Here is a 23,016-nt window from a genome sequence, read left to right on the forward strand (position 1 = left end):
TTATGGGGTCACTGCGGTTTGTTTAATTATATGCTCAGCGTGACCGTGCCGGAGTGAAAATCTGAGTCTTCCCTTTTACTTTGAAAGGAGAAGCAAGTTTCTCTCATAGTGAAACTCCTCAGGCCTTTTTGAATTTTTCTCAGTGTGGACTTCCCCTCCTCTCTGCAGCTTTTAGATTAAAGGATGCTTACTTGAAAAGAGTTTATTTCTTGAAAGTCTCTGCAGCCCCTACTTAGCATTTTGAGTTTTCCTTCTTTCCTCCCTATGCAGGGAGTCATTCCTTCTAAAATATTGTTGTATGCCTGCAAGCACATCATAGTTGCTGGGGGCTGGGGTGGGATTCAAGTCCTGTCTGCATTCTCAGGTTAACAGAAAGGAGCACGTACCTCCTTTACCTCTTAATATCTGGCCTCCTGGTTTATATGTTTTATCTAAAGTTTACGGACTGGATTAAATATGAGAATAAACTGTCCTGAGATGGAATGTAAGTGCATCATTTAAAGGACAGCTGCAGATGAATGCTGGCAGTAACGTAACATTTTTGCTCTATGACTTTTGGCAAGGAAGCTTATAGTCTGCTAAAACATAACCACAGTGGTTGAAGCTGCTGCCTGACTTGAAAAAAGTTATCCTGAAAAGGAAGAAAATATTTTTGTTTAAAATAACCATATTTCTTTAAAGTGATTTACATTAAGATTGCTTATCTAAGTAACTTCAGAAGAGAAAAACAATCCGTGTTCTTGGAAACCCTTCATTTGCTGTTCATCGTTTATTTCATTAAGCTTTTACTATGATTATTCCAGGACACAAATATGAACAATAATCTCTGCCCTCAAAGAACTCAGTTTAGTGAAAGAAAGCGGCATGTAAACTAGCTATTACTGTAGAAGTGGTATGATAAAGGATTGTATACAAGTTATTGGAAGTGCAGAGAAGGTCACAACTTGGGCTCATGGCTTCAAATCACAGTTGTTTAAATTAGGTCTGGAAGAGAGCTTTGGTTGGAATTAGGTACTCAGAGAAGGTGGGAGGCATGAAAAAGTATGCTAAGTTTTAGAAACTGGAAAAACTTCAATAACTTTGATAAGGGTGAAGGGTAGAGTGGTAACAGGGGAGTGATGAGCAATGAGGCTAGAAATGTAGCAGGATCCAGAGGATGAAGGCCCTTGTAAATCCTTGTGTTGAGGACGAGTTGAAGGATTTTACCCAAGGAAGTGACATGAGAACATTCACAAAACACGTGCACATACACCTATGTCTACATCTGACTCGTGTCACTAAACAATATCATTTATTTTACATAAGTATTTCCCAGTATCTATGTAGTTTATATGATTTAAAATGCTTCCTTTTATTTGTTGTCTGTTTATTCTCAGTGCTGGACTGAGCTGTTTCTGTTGTTTTTGTAATCAGTTCAGTCACGTCCAACTCTGCGACCTCATGGACTGAAGCACGCGAGGCTTCCCTGCCGATCACCAACTCCTGGAGCTTGCTCAAACTCATGTCCATTGAGTTGGTGATGCCATCCAACCATCTCATTCTCTGTCATCCCCTTCTCCTCCTGCCTTCAGTCTTTCCCAGCATTAGGGTCTTTTCCAGTGAGTTAGTTCTTTGCATCAGGTGGCCAAAGTATTGGAGTTTCAGCATCAGTCCTTCCAATGAATATCCAGGACTGAGTTCCTTTGGGGTTGACTGGTTTGATCTCCTTGCTGTCCAGGGAACTCTCAAGAGTCTTCTCCAACACCACAGTTCAAAGGCATCAATTCTTCAGTGCTCAGCTTTCTTTATGGTCCAACTCTCACATCCATACATGGCTAGTGGAAAAACCACAGCTTTGACTGTACAGACCTTTGTCGGCAAAGTAATGTCTCTGCTTTTTAATATGCTGTCTAGGTTGGTTATAGCTTTTCTTCCAAGGAGCAAGTGTCTTTTAATTTCATGGCTGCAGTCACCATCTGCAGTGATTTTGGAGCCCAAGAAAATAAAAGTCTGTCACTGTTTCCATTGTTTCCCCATCTGTTTGCCATAAAGTGATGGGACCGGATGCCATGATCTTAGTTTTCTGAGTGTTGAGTTTTAAGCCAGCTTTTTCACTCTCTTCTTTCACCTTCAGCAAGAGGCTGTTCAATTCCTCTTTGCTTTCTGCCATAAGGGTGGTGTCATCTGCATATCTGAGGTTATTGATATTTCTCTCGGCAGTCTTGATTCCAGCTTGTGCTTCATCCAGCCCAACATTTTGCATGATATACTCTGCATGTAAGTTAAATAAGCAGGGTGACAATATACAGCCTTGACATACTTTTTTCCCAGTTTGGACCCAGTGTTATGCCGTGTCCGGTTGTGACTGTTGCTTGTTGACCTGCATGCAGATTTCTCAGGAGGCAGGTAAAGTGGTCTGGTAGTCCCATCTCTTGAAGAATTTTCCACAGTTTGTTGTGATCCACACAGTCAAAGACTCTAGCGTAGTCAATGAAGTAGAAGAAGATATAGTAGGAGTACTCTTATTTTTTCAGAGATTTTACTTTCTTGGGATATTTTCCCTTCTTTAGAAGCTTAGGCACAAAGATTAAAAACATTTTTATATCTTTTGAAACAATTTGACAGTAAGACTGGACTGATTTTGTAATACCTTCATCAGTGTGTAGATGTACCAGTTTCCCAATTCCCTTGTCATTTGCATTTACTTTTGTTAATGTATGAAACTTGAGATCAGAGCTTATTTCAGTTTTGGTTTTTTTTTTAACTTATTGACGTTTTAGTTTGTATTGGCTTAATTTCTGCATCATCTACCTTGTGAGGAACACTTGTCAAGTGGAGTCAGGATATTGACATTATAAATGTATGTCATTTCTTTACAGATGTTGAATAGGAAGATCTAATCCATTTTCAGTTAAAATACTTGCTTTTTATATTTTGTTGCCTTCATTTCTTACATAATTTTTTCAAAGTATGACATGTTATATGAGCTGAATTGTGTCCTCCAAAATTCATATGTTGAAGTTCTAACTGCCAGTACCTCAGAATGTGACTTTATTTAGAGATAGGATCTTTAAAGAGATAATTAATTTAAAATGGAATCATTAGGATGGTTCCTAAACCATTATGATTGGTGTCCTTATTAGAAGAGATTAGGATGCAGAGAGGTACAGAGAAGACCATGTGAAGACGCAGGGAGGAGCATGAGACAAGTGCTCGGGCCTGGTGCACTGGGAAGACCCAGAGGGATTGGGTAGAGAGGGAGGTGGGAGGGGGGGTCGGGATGAGGAATACATGTAAATCCATGGCTGATTCATGTCAATGTATGACAAAAACCACTACAGTATTGTAAAGTAATTAGCCTCCAACTAATAAAAATAAATGAAAAAAAAAAAAAAAAAAGACGCAGGGAGGAGATGGCCATCAGCAAGCCATGGAGAGAGATTTCAGAAGAAACCAACCCTGCTGACTCCTTGGGCTTGGACTTCCAGTATCCAGAATTGTGAGAAAATAAATTTCTGTTGCTTAAGCTGCTCAGTGTGTGATCTTTTGTTATGACAGCTCTGGCTGCATAATACAACATATATACTGGAGGAAAATGTATACATATAGAAGAGTGTACCATTACGGCTCAGTGAATTTTAACCGAGCGTCAGTGGCATGACAGTACCCTTCCCCACTTCCCCAAAGGTAGCTTGTATCTTAGGTGAGTTTTGTCTATTTTTGAACTATATAAATGGCATTATACAATATGTTTTATTTAGTGTCTTATTTCTTTCTCTAAAGATTATATTTTTGAGATTCATCCATGTTATGTGTGGAGGAGTTGTTTGTTCATTTTAATTTTTCTTATAATATTCTGTTGTATGACTTACAATGGTGTATACATCCAGTTGATGGACATTTTGATTGTTTCCCATTTGGTGTTATGAGTGTTCTTGTGTGCATCTTTTGGTCCACACGTATATGCATTTCTCTTGAGTATATCATTGGGAGTGGAATTGCTGGTTCATAAGAGTGTGTATGTATTCAATTTAAGAAGTTATACCAATTTATGCTTCCACTGTTAGTGAATGAATGAGAGTTTCATTGACCCTCCATCCTCATATATATTTCATTTCATCAGGCTCAATGTTTTCTTCTTAGTTTTTTTGCTTTTAATTTAGAAGATTTTCATTATTATAATATACTGACTTTTATTTCTATAAAATAGAGATTATCCATAATTGATTGTTTCAAACTATGAATTATTGCCTGATATAAAGTGTGAATTTAAGTTACTTGATCTCTAAATTAATACCTAACTTTCCCACTGAAGTTTGTTAGTAATTTTTCTCTTGCGATCAGCAACTGGGGCTAGAGTCATAAGAAGGCTTTACTGGGCTGGATGTCCAAAATGGCATCACAGGTCTTATCCATGTAACTTCTTTCTTCTGCAATATAGTCCCGGCTGTTAAATGGCTCCTGAAGACTCCTCCATGTGGCTTGCCTCTCCAGCAATATAGTTTAGGTCGTGGTGACTCCACTTTCTTACTCCTCTTTCTTCTTCACTATGTAATTACTTTTACCAGTGTCCTCTATTTTTTCATAGTTTCAGTTTATTGTCTTGTGTCCTTTCTCTTTAGTCTGAAGGACTCCTTTAGCATTTCTTGTAAGGCAAGTCTAATGGCAGTGAACTCCCTTAGTTTCTGTTATCTGGAAATGCTTTTGTTTCTCCTTCATTCTTAAAAGATAGTTTTGCCAGATTTAGAATTTTTGATTGACAGAATTTTTTTTCTTTCAGAATTTAAAATATGTCACCTCTCAGCCTTCTCATCTCCATGGCTTTTGATGAGAAGTTGACTATTAATCTTATTAACGATCCTTTGTATATGATGAATCACTTCTCTCTCAGTGCTTTCAAGATTCTCTGTCTCTCATTGGTGAGGATTTGATTATTATCTATCTCTTTCAGTTTATCCTGCTTGAAGTTCACTGAACTTCTTGGGTGTAGACTCATGTGTTCCACTAGACTTGGGAAATTTTTGGTCATAATTTCTATGACTATTCTTTCTATCCCTTTCTCTTTTCTCCTTCTGGGACTTGCATTATATTACTTTATTTTATGGTATTCCATAGGTCCCTTAGGCTCTGTTCACTTTTTTCCATTCTTTTTTTTTTTCTTGCTCCTCAGATGCAGTAATTTCAATTGACTTATTTTCAAATTTGCTGATTCTTTCTTCTGCTGGCTCAAAATGCTGGTAAACCCCTCTAGTGAATTTTTCATTTCAGTTTTTTACTTTTCAGCTACAGAGTTTGTATTTGGCTCCTTTTTGTCATTTCTGCCTCTATTGATACACTCGTTTTCTTCACACAGCATTTTTCCCAGTTTCCTTTTATTCTTTGTACATGATTTCCTTTAGCTCTTTGAGCATATTTTAAGATGGTTGATTTAACATCTTTGTCTAGTAAGTCCCATGAATGTCTGGGTTTCTTCAGGAATGGTTTTTGTCAGCTCTTCCTTTTTGAAAGGGCTGTACTTTTGTGTTTCTTTGTATGCCTTTCTTGTTGTTGAAAACTAGACATTCTGAGTATGGTAGGAACTCTGGAAATCTAATTCTCTCACTTGATGACTGAAACCATCCATTTGTTTCTTTACTAAGTATTTTTGCAAAGTGGTATTCTTTGTTATATGTGGTCACTGAAATTTGTTTACTTGTGTTGTGGTCAACCAGTGACCTGACATGGCTTTATAAATGTAGGTCAAGACAAATAGAATGACACCCAAAGTCTGCTCATGTATGTTAGGGTAAATTTTATTCAAAATGAATTTCAGGAAGTTACCTTAGAGATCTGAATTAAAGTTGAATTCCAGATATTACTTTTGGATTTCTTTTCTCAAAATGAGATTAGATTGCATCCTTTGCAATATATACTAAATTTATATGGGAAATAAGTGAATATTTTATCTCTTTTGCATGTTAGTGCCCATAACCTAAAATTATTCCCTTTTGAGATCCATCACTTGTTGGTACCTCAAGTCGGAATCTAAATGGTATAATTTTGAAAATGTTCTTGGTTTACACCTTGCAGAATCAAGAGGATCTGGAAGTCTTGAAATAGAGGAAGTAGCAGATGTGACAAAAGTTAGCTTTTGGGAACTAAGAGCACCTTTTGTTTTGTACTATAGTACCCAAAATTTCAAACTTGATTTTAAAATAAAACATATACTTCTCTTGAAACAAAAAATGCCTGTTATGTTCGTAGCAAGCAAATGTTAATATATGGCATTTATGCTAAGGCTTACTCTGAAAACTTTCTTATCCTATCTTCTGAGAATTCCTACAGCAAGCCAAGAGGATTGTATAAACTTAATTTTTTTGTAGTTTTTATTACAAAAATAATGTTACTGTTTTCCAAATTACAAAATTGGATGCTTCAAACTATATTTGCTACTCATTCCAAGATTCAGATATATTTCTCCTGGTATCTGCTCCCAGTTGAAAATTATGATCTAACATTTCGAATAATGTTATAGTGTCTGCCATTGTGAATATATCTTGTCTGTCTTTCTCCTCTGGTTTTTGTGGTATTTGTTAGTCAGGCTTTGTGGTTACTGATGTGTAATTTGTGAAAATTCATCTGTTACTTTAATTGTGAATTTTTTAATTGGAGTATAGTTACTTCACAATTTTGTGTTAGGTGAATTTTTATTTTGAGTGATTTAATTAGATGTAATGCATCGTGTTATTACTCATAATTCTGTTTCTACCAAAATGTGTAATTCCAATTTAGTTAGGTTCTGTTTTTATGTTCTAAAACACAGATGAGATGCGTCAGTAAATGATGGTCTTTGACTTGGGATTTTATTTTCCATCTCAATCCATTCTTTTCCTGCAAGCTAAATAATTGTTTTACTTAGTCCCAAAGTACGGTGAGCTATTTACAGAGGTCTTTGTGTGTATATGAATGGTGGCTGTCTACAGTGCTAATGCTGTGATTCTTGCTTCTTGGCCAGGCTGAACTTCAGCAAACTCCTCAAATAAGAATTTCACTTAGAATTCCGTTTTCTTTGTCAAATCTTCCCTGAATACACCACGGCCCTAGTTTGTCTTTCCTTTTCCTCTGTAGCTCTTAAACTTAGTTTAGAATTTATTATGTTGACTGTATTATCCTGCTCCCATTAGTATTCCTTCTGAGTGATAATGAGTATCAGAGTGAGACAGTGTAGATCCACATGCATTTCATTTTTTTGTACCTGTTAGTCATCAGGAGGTATAATTGATCTGCATGATCTAAATTCAATAACATATATACTTACTATAATTCCTTATGACTGTAATCAGATTTTTTTAAATGAATTGTTAAGGTAATTAAACAAGGAAGCCATTAGATAGAGGTGGATTTAGTGCCTTGGTAGCCTACACAAGCAAACTAAAACCAGAGTCAGTGCACTTGAATCTGAAAAAATGAAAACCAATCAACTAGGCTTTCCCAAGTAAGGCAGCTATTTAAGCTGTAATCAATCAAATAATTCCCTTCCTTTGCTCTGCATCTTCTCTATAAAAACCTCAGCCCTAGCTCCTGTCAGTGGAGTGTTTCTAACCAGCTTTGGTTTGGCACTGCTTGATTTGAATTAATGTTTCCTCAAATAAACTTTTGAAAAATATCAATGTGTGTGCCTCAGTTTCCCTTTTAACAAGACTTTCTTTGTTCATTGTACAGAAGCTTCCCAGACGCCTTCCAGGTACCACTATTAAGGTGGATCTGGCTACGCTAGGCTTCCCAGGTGGCTGAGTGGTAAAGAATCCACCTGTCATTTCAGGAGATGTGGGTTTGATCCCTTAGTCAGGAAGATCCCCTGAAGAAGGAAATGGCAACCCACTCCAGTATTCTTGCCTGGCAACCCACTCCAGAATTCCATGGACAGAGGAGCCTGACAGGGAGTCACTAATGAGTCTGACATGACTTAGCGACTAAACAAAAACCAAACTAGACTACATATTGTTCTGCCTCTGTTTATGGTTGACTTTGTTACTGTGTGGGCTTTTCTTGATAAAACAAAATTAACAAGATGAGAAGTCCAGTTACCTACACAATTTAGAATGGCACATTCATGATTTAGTCTCAATTTTACCCTTATTCCGTTTAGTCAAAATATGACTTTGATCTCTTTATATCTCATGTGATTATAAGAATATAAGCATTCTTTTATCTTGAGGAAAGTTAATTTGTATCCCTGTAGTGTTTTAGTGATACTTACATGTTCCTTTGAATTTAACACAGGGTATTTCTACTAACTGTATCTAAGATGTTTATCACTTCCAACACAATCGATTTCTTTTTTGGTCAGCATTACTTACAATACCAGTTATCTAAACATTAGTGTTTCCTACCTTTGATTGCTGGTGATATTTGGTTTATATATCTGCTTTTTTCTCACTGGAGTATAAAAAATTTAAGGTCAGATATCATGTTGTCTTTGTTTGCCTCATTGGATCTTGAAGATAGTAGGTGCACAGTTAATATTTACTAAGTTGAATTTGAGTTGAGAATATGCCAGGAATCCCTTTAGTCTCATATAGTAATCTAAAGGATGTCTTTAATTTCTGACAGAGCAAGTTTGTGCCCTCAGTGGTTCTAGAAGTTTTAAAAAGAGGTGGTATTATGGTTAATAAAATAGTTGAGATAGTCTTGAAATTCTATGAATACCTTGGAAATAATGACTATTAATATCTCCTTTAAGGCCAGATCTTGAAGTCAGCTCAGGTTTCTAAATCCCCAGACTAGCCAAATATGTCGAGAGTCATTTGCATGTAAGATTACCCAGATTGAAGTATGTATATTGATGTCTTAGTGGCCTGAAGTGAATGTTCTGCAAACTGAAATGGTCTGTTCAAGGTCTTGAATGAATTAGTACAGACTTACGGTTTTTAGCCATTTGGAGGTTGTTGAGCTCTTTGACAGTCTGGTAAAGGCTACCTATATGTGCATTTGTATGTTTTGCTTATAATTTTAAGAGATTGTTGAGCCTTGAAAACCACACATACCAAGGTAAAAGTCTTCTGGGAATGATGGAGTTGGACAGACTCTTTAACTCTCCTTAAGTTGAAATTGATGTTAAACTTTTTTGAATTTCTCCTTTTGTCCTCTTTTCCTATTCTGTAGTAACTAAAGTAAAAGTATGGGAGTTTGTCTCTTGCATCTAAACCTAGGAAATGAGATGGCCATATTCTGGCTCTAATTCAATTTGAATGAACTGGGAAAATGTTGCATAATATGTAAACAACATGCTTGTCTCTATCACAAGTGAGAATAAGACAGGTTATTTTTGATTTTGAAATAAGTGTCTCTCAGAATGAAACCCTGTGAGGAGCATGGATTTCCCCTACTCTTAACAGTTTTTGGTGCTGTTACAGCATTAAATTTAGTTTTAAAGCACATTTATTTTTGAAAGTCATGGAAGCTCCTGCTTAAAACCTAACCTTAATTCTATTTCCAGTAGGGGCCTCTCATAGTTTAGTAAACAGTTTGCCAGTACACATAGTGGATATTGTATTGGGAGAAGGTTGTCATGCCTTCTGTGCCTGTGATGATTCAACACAACTAGTAAGCTTCTCTTAATTTCCAAGTTTACTTTTTCCTAAGGTTTAAGAGTGTCCCACCCAGGGATGCTCCTCTATTTGGGGCTTCCCAAATGGCACTAGTGGTAAAGAATCTGCCTGTAATGCAGGAGACCTGGGTTTGATCCCTGGGTTGGGAAGATCCTCTGGAGGAGAGCATGGCAACCCACTCCAGTGTCCTTGTGGAATACTTGTGGAATGCTGTGGAAGTGATGGGAATATGTTTGCTGTATTTGAGAAGTAATAGGAGGCTGGTATGGCTAAAGTAGAAAGGTAGAGGTGGAGAGGGGTAGGGATGAGTTAGGAGAGTTATGCAGAGCCTTACAGACTATGATGAATTTTGGATTTCATGTCAAGTGTGGTGGAATGGTATTGGAAGGATGAAACCAGGGGAGAAATATAATTATGTTTATGTTTTATAAATATTGCAATGACTTGTATAGTGAATAACCTGTAGCAGGCAAGAGCTTAAGCAAGGAGACTGAATACAAATACATTTGGTTCACCATACATTATTATATGGTGATCCAAAATACATTCACTAATAGGTCAGTGATTTTTAACACGAGGCATTAAGTTTTAGTCTAGCATGGAGAAAGAAGTTCTGGTATCTGTATGACTCTGTTCTCAGTTCAGATCTTTTTTCAGAGATGGCTAGTTTCATAAAGGTCCCTGAGAGCATAAATCTTAATCCTTTAAGACCGACACTTAAAATTCAGTGTCTTTGAAAATTACTTAACTTTTTCCCTTCTATTATAATTTAAAAAAAAAAAACCAGTAAAAATGTTCTTATAGGAAACTTGGAAAATAAAATTTTAAAAAATCATATATAATCTTATCATGTTTTCAGTCACTCAGTTGTGCCTGACTTTTTGTGACCCCGTGGACTGCAGCACGCCAGGCTTCCCTGTCCTCCACCATCTCCCGGAGCTTGCTCAAACTCATGTCCATTGAGTCAGTGATGCCGTCCAACCATCTCATCCTCTGTTGTCCCCTTCTCCTTCTGCTTTCGATATTTCCCAGCATCAAGGTCTTTTCTAAGGAGTCAGTTCTTTGCATCAGGTGACTATGGTATTGGAGCTTCAACATCAGTCGTTCCAATGAATATTCAGGAGTGATTTCTTTTAGGATTGACTGGTTTGATCTTCTTGCAGTCCATGGGACTCTCAAGAGTCTTCTCTAACACCACAGTTCAAAAGCATCAATTCTTCAGCGTTCAGCTTTCTTTATGGTCCAACTCTCACATCCATACATTACTACTGGAAAAACCATAGCTTTGACTAGACAGACTTTTGTCAGCAAAGTAATGTAGAAATAGTATTTTAATTAGCCCTTGATAGTTTTTTGTCCTAGCAACATTTATGGAAGATATCTACTTCTCTTTTATTTGAAAAAACAGAGGTCCACACAAGCTTTAATGACTAACTAAATATTGTATTCTTACTGCTTTTTTGAGGTTCTCAGCCAGTCTCTGAATGGAGGGAGAACAGTATTATTCAGTTATCAAGGTCTAGATATGGGACATGAGTTAACCAAGTATGGTTTGACAAAGAAAATTAAGAGACAAAATTACTTTTCCCTTTCCCATTTTCCTTTCTTTATAGGAAGCCAGTGTTCTTAAATCAGGTTGCAACATATTGGGTGTTGTAGGCCATATATTCCCTCCCCCTGCCAAAAAAAAGAGGTTCTCCCCCTCAGATTTACAACATGACTGAAATACAGTAGATATGTCCATTTTGTTCACTGTGTACATCAAATTTTACTTACATCAGCTTTCTGCTTAGAAAAGACGTTCTTTTTCACCTCTTAACTTCCCTAAGAGTAGAGACTTTTATTTTTTAAAATATCTTCATAGATTTCTCTTCCTGAACTAGATTTCTGCATGAACCTTGTTTTCTGGCTTATAATTTTTAATAATCTCATTAAATTTTTTTGTCTATTTGTGTAAGAGGCAAGTACACATTCCCTTCCAAATTTATATCCCTCATGGCAATTAAGTAAAGCAGTCCCTTGTTCTGGACGAGGCGGTGTAGACTATATAGCATTTAAGAGCCAAGATGCCACTTCACCCTTCTCTTCCTGTCATGGCGACCCTCAGCTGAGGTGGAGGGAGACTGTTCTTGAGTTAGTGTAGAGGCCCTGCCCACCCGCATGGAACTTGGTGTGAGCAAGAAATAAATCTTTATTGTGGTGCATCTTTAATATTTTGAGAGCTTTGTTACTACAACATAGTCTAGCAGTCTTGTACATTTTTTCATGTATGTTTCATAATATGTATATAGTTTATAAATGTGTAATGATAATGATGGCATACTTAGAATAGAAAGAATTTTTCCTGGTCTAATTCCTGTCTGTCTTCTCAAAATCATTTCTCATAATATCCATTTAAACTTTCATTCTTCCAGACTGAATACACTATGCTGTTTCACACCTGTGTTTTTGTACGTGCTCTTTCCTTTACTAGAATTCACTTTTATTTTTCTACCTATCAGATATATACGTGTCTTTCAAATTTCAGATTGCCATCACTTTCCCAGGAAAAGCTTCCCTGATTTTCTCTATTTTCTTTGTACATTTGGAGTTTTTTTAGTTCATATTTATTTACGTTTGTTTCTGTCATTAATAGTAAATTACAAACTCACAGTGTAGTAATTTCTTTTAACCTGGGTGTATAATAGGGATAAATGTTTGTTAAATGAATGCCCTGCCTTTGAACAGAGAACAACTTAAAGCTCTCTTGAAAGGTAGCTGGCAGTTGGTTGAGAATAAAATAGGTGATCTTTTGTATAAATTCATGGGGTCAGGAAGAAAGAGAAAATGAGAGGGCAGGAAGGAGGAACTCTGCCACTTCAATTTTGCTGTGATCCCCTTAAGGTTTTCATAGTAAGGGCCATAAAATGTGGTGTTAGTGTTTGTGCTTTCTCTCTCTGCATTAGATTTTTATCTGTCTCTTCAGTTTCCTTCATTGGGGTACAGTTGACATGCTGAACTGATACTATTAGTTTCAGGTTTAGAACCTAATGGTTCAGTATTTGTATATATTGTGAAATGATCATCATGTCATCACAATAAGTCTAGTTAGCATTTGTCACATGGCTAGTTTTTTTCCTTGTGATGAGAACTTTTACAATTTACTCTCTTGCATAACTTTCACATATGTAATATAGCATTATTAACTACAGTCATTATGCTGTACATCACATCCCCAGTGATAGCTCTCTTATTCTGTCATTTTTGCTATGTGAAGTTGCTTGATGTTTGTGAAGACATCTCAGAGTTGGTAATATTCTGAAGTTCTTTTTTCTTTGCTAGTTTGTTTTGCCTTTTTAAGTGTAAAATAGAGCATGTGTTTGAAAATTAAAATGTGTAGGTACAGATTAAAGAACAAATTCTCATGTATCCATTATTTAGGTGAAAACATAGAACTTTACTATTGTGCAGAAGCCCCTTATGTGCTATTCCCTGGTTTCATTTCCTTCTCACCTCCTGAAATAATCACCTTCCTGAACTTTATGGAAATCGCTCCTTTGTTTTTGTTTTCATCATATATGAATCTCAGCTGACTCTTGCACAACATAGGAATTGGGGCACAGACCCTCTCTCCCCCAAGTCAAAAATCTATGTGTAACTTTATAGTTGACTCTTCATGTCTGTTGGAGAAGGAAATGGCAGCTCGCTCCAGTATTCCTTCCTGGAGAATCCCTTGGACAGAGGAGCCTGGCATGGGGTTGCAAGAGTCAGACACAACTTAGCGACTAAACCACCACCACCAGCACCTCCGTATATGTGGTTCCACATCTGGGGATTTAACCAATGCAAATCATGTAGTACTATAGTATGTATTGAAAAAAATTTTGATGTAAGTGGATCCACATAGTTCAAACTTGTGTGTTCAAGAGTCTTTGTCAGTGTTTACTTTCCCTGTTCTAAAACTTTATATAGTAAATGTAACCATGCTGCATATACTTTTCTGTGGCAAGCTGCTTTTGTGCAAGATTGTTTCTGAGATTCATCCATGTTGATGTGTATAGTTGTACTTCATTTATTTTCACACGGTATAATATTCCATTGAATTAAAATACTCTATTTACTTATCCATTCTATTTATGAACATGTGGCTTTATATACAGAGTTTTACTATTGTAAACAGTGTTCCTGTAACATTCTCTCTGTATATTCTATATAAGAATTTATCTGTGGTATCTACAAGTGCTTGAATTGCTAGAGCATAGAGTGTGCACATGTTAAATTGTATGAAATAATACCAAGCTGGTTTTCAGGGTAGTCATAGCTGTTTTCTCTTTCATCAAAAGTGGAGGTATTTCATTACTCTAGATACCTTCCTGATACTTGATATTATCCAACATAATGTTTTTGTCTAATCTGGTGGCATGAAATGGTATACCATAATGATTTGAATGTATGTGTCCCTGATTACTAATGAAATTGAGCATCTTTTCATATGTTAAGGGGTTATGCTTGTTTCTTTTCTGGAATTCTGTTCATTTGTTTCCTGTTTTTCAGCTAGTTGTCTATACTTTCCTTTTAAGAAAGTAATAATTTGCCAACTAAATGCTTTGCAGATACCTTCTTAGTGACTGATTGGATATGGGAGGTGAAGGAGAAGGAGTGTAGAAGTACTCAGAAAATTCTGGTTTTGGGAGCTGAATGGATGATGCCGCTGTTCATCTAGGTTGTAAAATAGAGGAGGAGAAATAGATCTGGGTGCAGGGGGAAGAGGAATTAATTTAAGATATTTTGGAGTTTGATGTTATCGGGTTGCAAATGTCTCATAGAAAGTTGACTCTTAAGGATCTGAAGCTCAGGCCAAGCTCTGCTTTGCCACATAAACCCTGAAAGAATCCTGTATGATGGGCCTTTAGAGACTATAGTTGGAAGGAATGTGGTAATCCTCAAACTAATTTGTCCTCCACCCACCCTTGCTTCTTTGGCTGTGGATTCTCCAGCGTATGCTTTTTATGAAATAAATGTCCCAGTCAAATGATCCACCAGACACTTCATCTTAGTTATAATTATTTATTATGTTTTTGGCCTCTAAACAATTAAATAATCTTTCTTAATATTTCTAGGAGAGAACATTACTTTTATTTTGGAAAGCATTTAGCATATTTGTCTTACATAGCATGCAGAACATGTATCTAAATTTAAAAATTTATTCCATTGCAATAACTACACAAGTTAATAGTTGTATACAAGTTATTCCATGAACACTGAAAATCATATAAAAAACATACACCTTTAAGAATTCCACTTTGTATAGTTTTTGACTAAATACTGCTATTTTCACACCGGATATTTCTGGCTGCTTCTGTATATTTGGAACTATGTACATAACACCTGAAAGAATATGGGCCCCTTGGAGGGATGGCAGTAGAAGCCCATGGAGTAGAGATCTTTCATTAAAAAGCAGATTGTATTATTGCTTTGAATATCTCTTAGTTATTTGAGATCCTAAGGTCTCTAATAAACCCAGAGCTGGAAAGATCCCTTAATAACCTAGAAAGATTGAAAAGGGGAGGAAACTGTCAGTAGCAAGGCTTGGACTTAGCACATTGACTGAGAACGTAGCGCCTCGGTGTAGCTTACAGTTGTAGTGCCAGGGCAGAGTTACCACTGAACAGCTCAGGGTGATGAGCCACCCTCTCCCCTGCAGGAGTAGTAGCAGCTGATTTGATGACTGGCTTGGTCACCTTTTAGGAGAACTGAAGTCTGCGGACAATTAGGGCCTGACATATACTGTACATAGGGAAACAATTGTAGAGGTAGCTTCTCTCTGGCCCATCCTTATCAGTAGTGCAGTAATTATGCCTCTTTCTGTGTTCGAGGAGATCTTTTAGTCCTGTAAGAAGAGAAAGAGGGTGTAAGAGACTCTTGAGTCCAGTCTTAATTCTGCTAGGAACATAGTGAGTTCATAGGTAATCCTAAGTCCTTAGATGAAGTGTGGTGAGCTTTCCTGCTCCTACACAATCATTGTGGGTTACACAGGATGCTTTTTTTTAAGGCCAGGAAAAGCTTATGGGAAATTTGGCATTTTTGCTTGCATTGTTATAGCTCTGCTTCAAGGTTGAAGTGGACTAATGACACTTCCAGACAGGTAATTAGGGTAACTTTTGATACCACAGAAGATGACACCTGAAGTATAGAAGCAGATGGAGGTAGTGGAAGCATGGTGGTAACACCATTTTAAGCCAAGAATTCCACCGGAAAGCCCAATGCAAATATTTCTAACTTTGCAAGATCGACATTTCTTAAAAAGCAGTTCTTCTGAAAGCAATAGCAAACTTACCTTTGTTTGTTAATTGCTTTCAGTAAATTCTTGATGGTCTTTGATTCTGGATTCAGACATCTTTTCTCCCCATTCTTTTTCATTGTGGCACTGTAGGAGTAAAAAAGAGTGAAAATATTTAAAACAATGTTGGGCCAATAAAACAGATGGAATATATAGTTTTAAAGTCAGGCATTTAGGTTTCACTTTTGATGTTTCTCTTTGCTCTGTGGAAGTCTTAGGATCATCATAAACCCTTTACTGATTTTTGGAATCATCATCACATATTTAATGTTTGATTACAGCCAGGGAGATGATCATTAGATTTTACTCACATAATCTCGACACGTGGGCAGGATTGACTTGCAGGAATCACTTCAAGTTTTTCTAAGGACCTTGGATTAACAGATCCATTACTGATGTTGATGCAGGTGCAGCGTGTATTCCTAGAGAGAGGTATGCCTGCAGGAAAAGAAACAGATATAGCAGAGGACATGAGCACAGTTTTCATTTTAGGCACTTAATGTGGATTGGGTAGTACTTAGCAGAACCTCTGCCTCCATGTGTAATCACATAGTCAATCTGTGATCATACAGTTCTGTTTGATTTAATTAGTTGATTCCCTGAAAGAATGAAATTGTAACTCATTGATTGCAAGATGCATTGAGCCCCAGTCATATAGTTAATTACACTTAAGTTAACTAAGGAAATACCTGTCTCTTCCTCTTTCTCTTCCTTCCCTCATATTTTCTCTGTATATCCCTCTTTCTTTTCCACTCCCACCTTCCTCCTCCTCTCTTTTATTCCACTTGCTTCTCTGATGATAAGCTCTGATCAGAAGCAATCTCTGTCCATTTACCCTTCATTTTTAGGCAGACTGTAAAACTTTTGCAAATACATTATTTCTGTACTTATAAAATCTATACCCTAGTCCTATTTCTGTTCTTATAAATTAAGTATCCCTTGATGTTCCTTACCTTGACTCAGAGTCAGAAGGATAAGGCAGAAAATAAGAAAACCACTTTTGTTCATGGTGCTGCAACTGAAGGTACTTCTGCCGTAGGCTCAGACTGCCTGAACAGTTGAGGAGTGTCTCAGAAAACATCGATCTCAGATGCAGTATTTATTTGCAAAGGCACTTTCCCTCTCTAACTCTGATTGGATGACATTACAGTTGACTCGGCAAAACCTGCAGTCTGTTGCTTGGGGAAGTCCCATGTTGCAGAATCGAAGATATTGTTTATATTTATTGTGGCTTCTGAGGTACGGAATTTCCCTCTCCTGCCTTTGTTTCAATAGGGTGAGTTAGGTTTCACTTTCTAAAACATGAATGGTTTCTTGAAAAACGTAACTTTATTGCAAGTAGAATTACTTTTTAAAAAGGAACTTATATTCTTGCACTTCCTGCAAAATAAAAATGTCAACTTAAATCAGAGTCCTAAATACAGTTTTAAAATGAATAAGCCTTAATATTTGTTTCAAATCCATTTAAATTTGCATCAGTAAGGCATAAATAGGAAATCTTACATTTATTCACTTTTTACACTTTGTATGGGTTTACACTTTAATGGGTTTCAGGGATGTCATATATGTTCTCATTTTACTTCTATAGTAATCCTGTAAGAAGTTAGGAAATTATTTTATATGTGGAAGAGTAATTTTAAAGGTTAGATAATTGTATTAGGTTGTCATGCATTTATTTTAACTATGATGCTTTTCTCTCAACATTTTAAATTTTGGTAATACTTTTAGAGGCTTGGCAATTTTAAAAAATTCCTCAGTAATAGCAATTTCCCCTCCTTTGAAGGTAAATTTAATTTTTGGAAACAATAATTTCGCCAAGCACTGCAGTATTTGATCAGATATCAGAGTATTTGATCAAATAGTACCAAGTAATAGGTTTGGTCTTCTGGAGAAGGTCAAAGACATGGAACTGGCAAGTTTCAAAGAATTCTAGAACTGCTCTGATTATTCATAACATCACTAAAATAAGTGAATAACCTCCAACATAATTATTTCTAGGTTAAACACTGTGCATTTGGATATCTGATTTCTTGTATGTTAGTAAACAAGTTTCATGTATTACAGTCCATCCCTGAGTGAAAACATCATAGGATCCAGAATGGAGTAAGAAAAGGATTTGTAGCTATAGTAGGGTTATTGCAAAAAAAAAAAAAAAAAAGCTTTTTGAGGAAATAAATTTAAAATAGGGCATAAATAAAGACAGACCTTAGGAGAACAGAATGGAAACAGATTGATTTAAGATGGGTACAGCTCTAAGAGAATGTCACATGCAAAGCAGAGGGAAAAATGTGGTAGCCTTAGAGCTGGTAGCATTGATAACTAAAATAAGCACAATTTCAGCTGGGCAAATAGGGTCAAAACTTGGTTTCTTATTTTAGCATTCAGTAATGCTTGTCTGATTATTCACAGCAGACATTATCAGTAAGAAGTAGGTAATACGCTTTTATATAACACGTGTTAGAAATTCACCAGTATTCAAAGGACAAATAGTCTGGTTGTATTCTTGGCAAGTGATTGACAACAGGAGATACAAGATGAAATACTATTCTAAACGCAGGCATCCAGATGCAGGTGATACTTGGAACCTAGGAAAATATCTGGGGGGTCTTTTCATAGTCATCCTGGCTGCAGTAATGTAGGGATGGTCCAGGGAAAGGTAGGGCTTCCACACTAGGGTTAGACTAGTGTACCTGGCAGGTGCTGGCCTAAAAGTTGGCATAGAGGCTAAAAACCCATATTTGTAAACTGAACACATGTAAAACTTGGAACCTCATATGCAGGAACTCCGTCATCAGAACAGTGAATGAGTTGTTGCTTCGGGATACAGAAATTTCTGGATTGTTGAATCTCGGGTCGGTCTGTTCTTAGGACTGGGGTAGAGCTAAGCTTGCAAGTGGGTAAGTCAGTAGACTTAGCTGTGGGGAAACTGGAAAGTCAAAAGGAGAGGGAAGTGAGGCAGAGACTGATAGAACTGGGAAGACTTTCACCCAGCAAAAAGGCCTTCTTCTGATAAGGGAAAGATGTGTGAGAGACAGTGACATGGAGGAGCCCTCCCATGGCTGTTTGTGTAGAATAAAAATGGGACTGTGAGTGAAAATGCCAAACATTTTTGGGGAAATGTCTTCACTTTATGGATGGAAGAGGCACTGGACAGTTCATCATTAAACAATGAAAAGATACATGGTGATAATTTTATTTTTGTTAGTATCTAATTTCACAAATAAGATGTTATCTGTATAGCAGAGTAGGAGAGTTGAGGTAGAGATGCCTGTTAGTGGCCTGTTATTAGTGAGAAAATATTTATTACCCATTTAATTGATTTTTAGTTAAATATTACATAACATTAACTTACATGCCAGGCATTGTTTGAAGTGCTTTGTGATACTGACTTAATCATTAGTTCTGGGGTCCATTTTCTGACAACTTTGTGGTGTTGTCTCTCCAGAGAGAACATTTTCCTTGATTTGGATTTCTGGTTTCTGTTCTCTCTGTCTTCATTAGCTGAAGACATCGTTGAGGTTATTTTGGTGCCTCAATAATTAAGCACCTAGGGTTTAAGATGGGTCTGTCTTACAGTGAATCTCATACTGAAATGAAAAATGCTGTAGAGTATATGTATGTTAGACACATATATTCAGATAAACACGTGTTAGCCAGTAAACAATCACATAGATACACATTTATTTACTTATGGTATTTTATATGGTAGTTTCCTTTCCTGAAACAGATCATACTCTATTGGATTTGTGTTAGAATATGTTGAACATTGTATATCCTGGGATTTTTGTGACTGGGGGAAAAGACACTTATTTCTTCCTAGTTCTGATATTTGCATTTTAATTCTGTTAAAATATGTAAATTTTATTTAAGAGTTGAGTTTTATTGCGGTTTTAAAAATACTACCGATAGATTTTATCATTCAGCATCTTGTCATTTATTCAGCTAGATAATTCCTCAGCTATATTCATGAGCCTGCTCAACTTTTTTTCATCAGAAATATAGACACCTCCCAAAGTTTTTTATATTCTTGTGTTTAACTGTTGTGACTTAATGAATCATTACAGATTATCTTTCTTTGCCTCCGCTAACAGTGTTTTGTCTGGTCTGTTAAGTGTAGCTACAGCTATTCAGCTCTCTTTTGGTTACTGTTAACATGAAATATCTTTTTCTGTTATTTAATTTTTAATGTGTTTATGTCATTGAATATAAATTACATCTTTGTAAAAACTGTACAGTTAGATCATGTTTTTAAAAATCCATTCTGGAGGATAGTGGCCAAGATGGTGGAGTAGACAGATCCTGAGCTCACCTCCTTTTATGAGCACACTAAAGATCACAACTATCTGCAAAACAACCATCAATGAAAAAGACTGGAACCTGCCAGAAAATATCTTCTACAACAAGGATGTAAAGATGGAATCATAACAAGATGAGTAGGAAGGGCGGACTTGTGACAAAAATCAAATTCCATTGCCCTGGGAATGCAACCCACAAACCAGAGAGTAATTATATTGCAGAGGTTCTCCCTTAAAAGTGAGAGTTCTGAGCTCCAACACAAAAGATTTCAAATAGCCAAAGCAATCTTGAAAAGGGAAAACAGAGCTGTAGGAATCAGGTTGCCTGACTTCAGACTATACTACAATGGTACAGTAATCAAAACAGTATGTTAACCATCAGAAAAAACAGAAATACAGATCTGTGGAATAGGACAGAAAGCCCACAAATAAACTTATGCACCTGTGGTCAATTAATCTGCAGTAAAGGAGGCAAGATTATACAGTAGAGGAAAGACAGTCTCTTCAAATAAATAATGTTGGGAAAACTGGGCAGCTGCATGTAAAAATATGAAATTAGAGCATTCTTTAACACCACACACAAAAATAAACTCAAAATGGCTTAAAGACCTAAATGTAAGACTGGATACTATAAAACTCTTAGAGAAAAACATGAGCCAAAACACTCTTTGACATAAATTATAGCAATATTTTTTCCACACAGCTCCTAGGGTGATCAAAACAAAAACAAAAAATAAATGGGACATAATTAAACTTAAAAACTTCAGCACATCAAAGGAAGCCATAAATGAAATAAAAAGACAACCCATAGAATGAGAGAAAATATTAGCAAACAGAGCAACTGACAAATAATTAATTTCTAAAATATGCAAACATTTCATGTAGCTCAATAGCCCAAAAAAAAAAAAAATCCCCCCAAAATGAATAACTCAATCCACAGATGGGCAGAAGTCCTAAATTTCTCCAAAGAAGACATGCAAATGGGCAAGAGGCACAAGAAAAGATGTTTAACTTTGCTAATTATTAGAGAAATGCAAATGAAAACTACAGTGAGATATCACCTTACACCAGTCAGAATGGCCGTTATCAAAAAATCTACAAACAATAAATGGTGGAGAGAGTTGAGGGAAGGGAACCCTCCTACATGGTTGGTGGGAATGTAAATTGGGATAGCCACTATGGAGAACAGTATGGAGGTTCCTTAGAAAACTAAAAAGAGAACTACCATATGATCCAGTAGTCCCATTCCTGGGCATATATCTGGAGAAAACTCTAATTTGGAGCAATACATGTACCCCCAGTGTTCACTGTAGCACTGTTTACAATAGCCAAAACAAGGAAGCAACTTAAATGTCCATTGACAGATGAATGGGATAAAGAAGATGTGGTACATACATGACAATGGAGTATTACTCAGCCACAAAAAAAGAGTGAAATAATGCTGTTTGCTGCAACATGGATAGACCTGGAGATAATCATACTAAGTGAAGTGTATCAGACAAAGACAAATATCATATGATATTGCTTATATGCAGAATCTTAAAAAAAAAAAAAAGATGCAAGTGAACTTATTTACCAGAGAGAAACAGACTCACAGACTTAGAGAACAGACTTATGGGCACTTATGGTTACCAGGGGAAAGGGGTAGATGCGAGGTTCAGGACTGACATGTATACACTGCTCTCTATGTCAGACCTGCGCCCCCTGCAGTAGGAGTGCAAAGTCTTAACCACTGAACCACCAGGGAAGTCTCCAGCCACTGTATGTAAACCAGATAATCAACAAGGACCTACAGTATAGCACAGGGAACAGGGCTCAATGTTCTGTAATAATTTAACTAGGAGAAGAATTTGAAAAAGAATAGACACACATACACGTATAACAGAATCCCATCACTGTACACCTGAAACTAACACAATATTGTTGATCAACTATGCTCCAATATAAAATTAAAGAAACAAACCATACGTGGTCACGTTATTCTTCTGCTTAGGACCTTTCAATAACTTAGTCACATTGAGAATTAAGTCCAATTCTGTGTCTTGTTTTACTGAGTTCTCTATAATCTGGTTGCTACTGATTTCTCCAGCCTCATCTCATATTTTCCCTCTCAGCTACTATACTCCAGTCACAGAGTCTTATACTAGCAATTTTCTTTATTTGGAATGTTTTTCCCCCTGTTCTTTGCATTGGTGGTTCCTTCTGGACGTTTGGGTTTTATCTAAATAGTACCTTCTCTCTTATCAATCTAGAATATCCATGACCTATTTTAATTCTCTGGCACTTCTCACGCTCTGATACTTGCTTAGTTTACTTTTTAATGTCTGTTTTGTCTCATTCAATTATAAGCCCTCAAAGAACAGGGACCATATCAGTCTTTTTCAAAGCTCATACCTATCACCTAGCATGTTACCTGACATATGGAAGGTATTTAATAAATACTGGATGGATGGATAGATGTATACATCTTTCGAGACTTTAAGCAATGATGCAAATAAGAGTTATATATCTTCAAAAAGAATTTCCATTGACTCATCACATGTCTATATTAAGACATGAATTTTACTGTTTCCTAGCTTTAGAATCCATGTTTAACCTAAGAAAGCTATAATTTCCCCAGAAGTTGGCATAGATTCAGATAAATAGAATCAATACACGTATTCTCAGCTAGCTATAGGTCAAAATCTTTATTTTTACGACAATGGTGTAAATATGTAAACGGTGGAGCACTAAAACTTTTAAGTTATTCTTTGGAGGTTCTCTGCAGTTATGTACTGAATGAATGAAGGAATGCAAGTCTTTTCAGTGCATATTGCTTACGTGTTCATTGATG

At 36.5% G+C, this 23,016-nt stretch overlaps 2 protein-coding genes across 10 annotated transcripts in view; one reads left to right on the top strand and one right to left on the bottom strand.

Annotated features, from left to right (window-relative positions):
- Window positions 1–23,016, top strand: part of ART3 (ADP-ribosyltransferase 3 (inactive)) — a 135,586-nt gene that overhangs the window by 12,707 nt on the left and 99,863 nt on the right. For 2 of the 9 annotated variants that reach the window (XM_043448384.1, XM_043448385.1), the window contains exon 1: window positions 17,099–17,164. The exons of 2 other annotated variants lie outside the window; for them this stretch is intronic. The gene's annotated coding sequence lies outside the window, so the exon portion shown is untranslated. Of the gene's footprint in view, window positions 1–17,095; window positions 17,165–23,016 lie in introns of those variants that run through there. 5 more of the 9 variants (XM_043448386.1, XM_043448387.1, XM_043448388.1 and 2 more) reach the window with 5 other exon arrangements.
- CXCL10 (C-X-C motif chemokine ligand 10) lies at window positions 14,602–17,076 on the bottom strand. The gene is made up of 4 exons (XM_043448398.1): window positions 16,842–17,076; window positions 16,200–16,326; window positions 15,886–15,975; window positions 14,602–15,438 (listed from the first exon to the last, which is right to left on the bottom strand). Exons 1-4 carry the CDS (start codon window positions 16,894–16,896, stop codon window positions 15,402–15,404), a joined length of 309 nt encoding a protein of 102 aa, XP_043304333.1. The 5' UTR covers window positions 16,897–17,076; the 3' UTR covers window positions 14,602–15,401.

Source organism: Cervus canadensis, chromosome 26, assembly GCF_019320065.1.
Source record: "Cervus canadensis isolate Bull #8, Minnesota chromosome 26, ASM1932006v1, whole genome shotgun sequence".
In the NCBI taxonomy this organism is placed as follows: domain Eukaryota; kingdom Metazoa; phylum Chordata; class Mammalia; order Artiodactyla; family Cervidae; genus Cervus; species Cervus canadensis.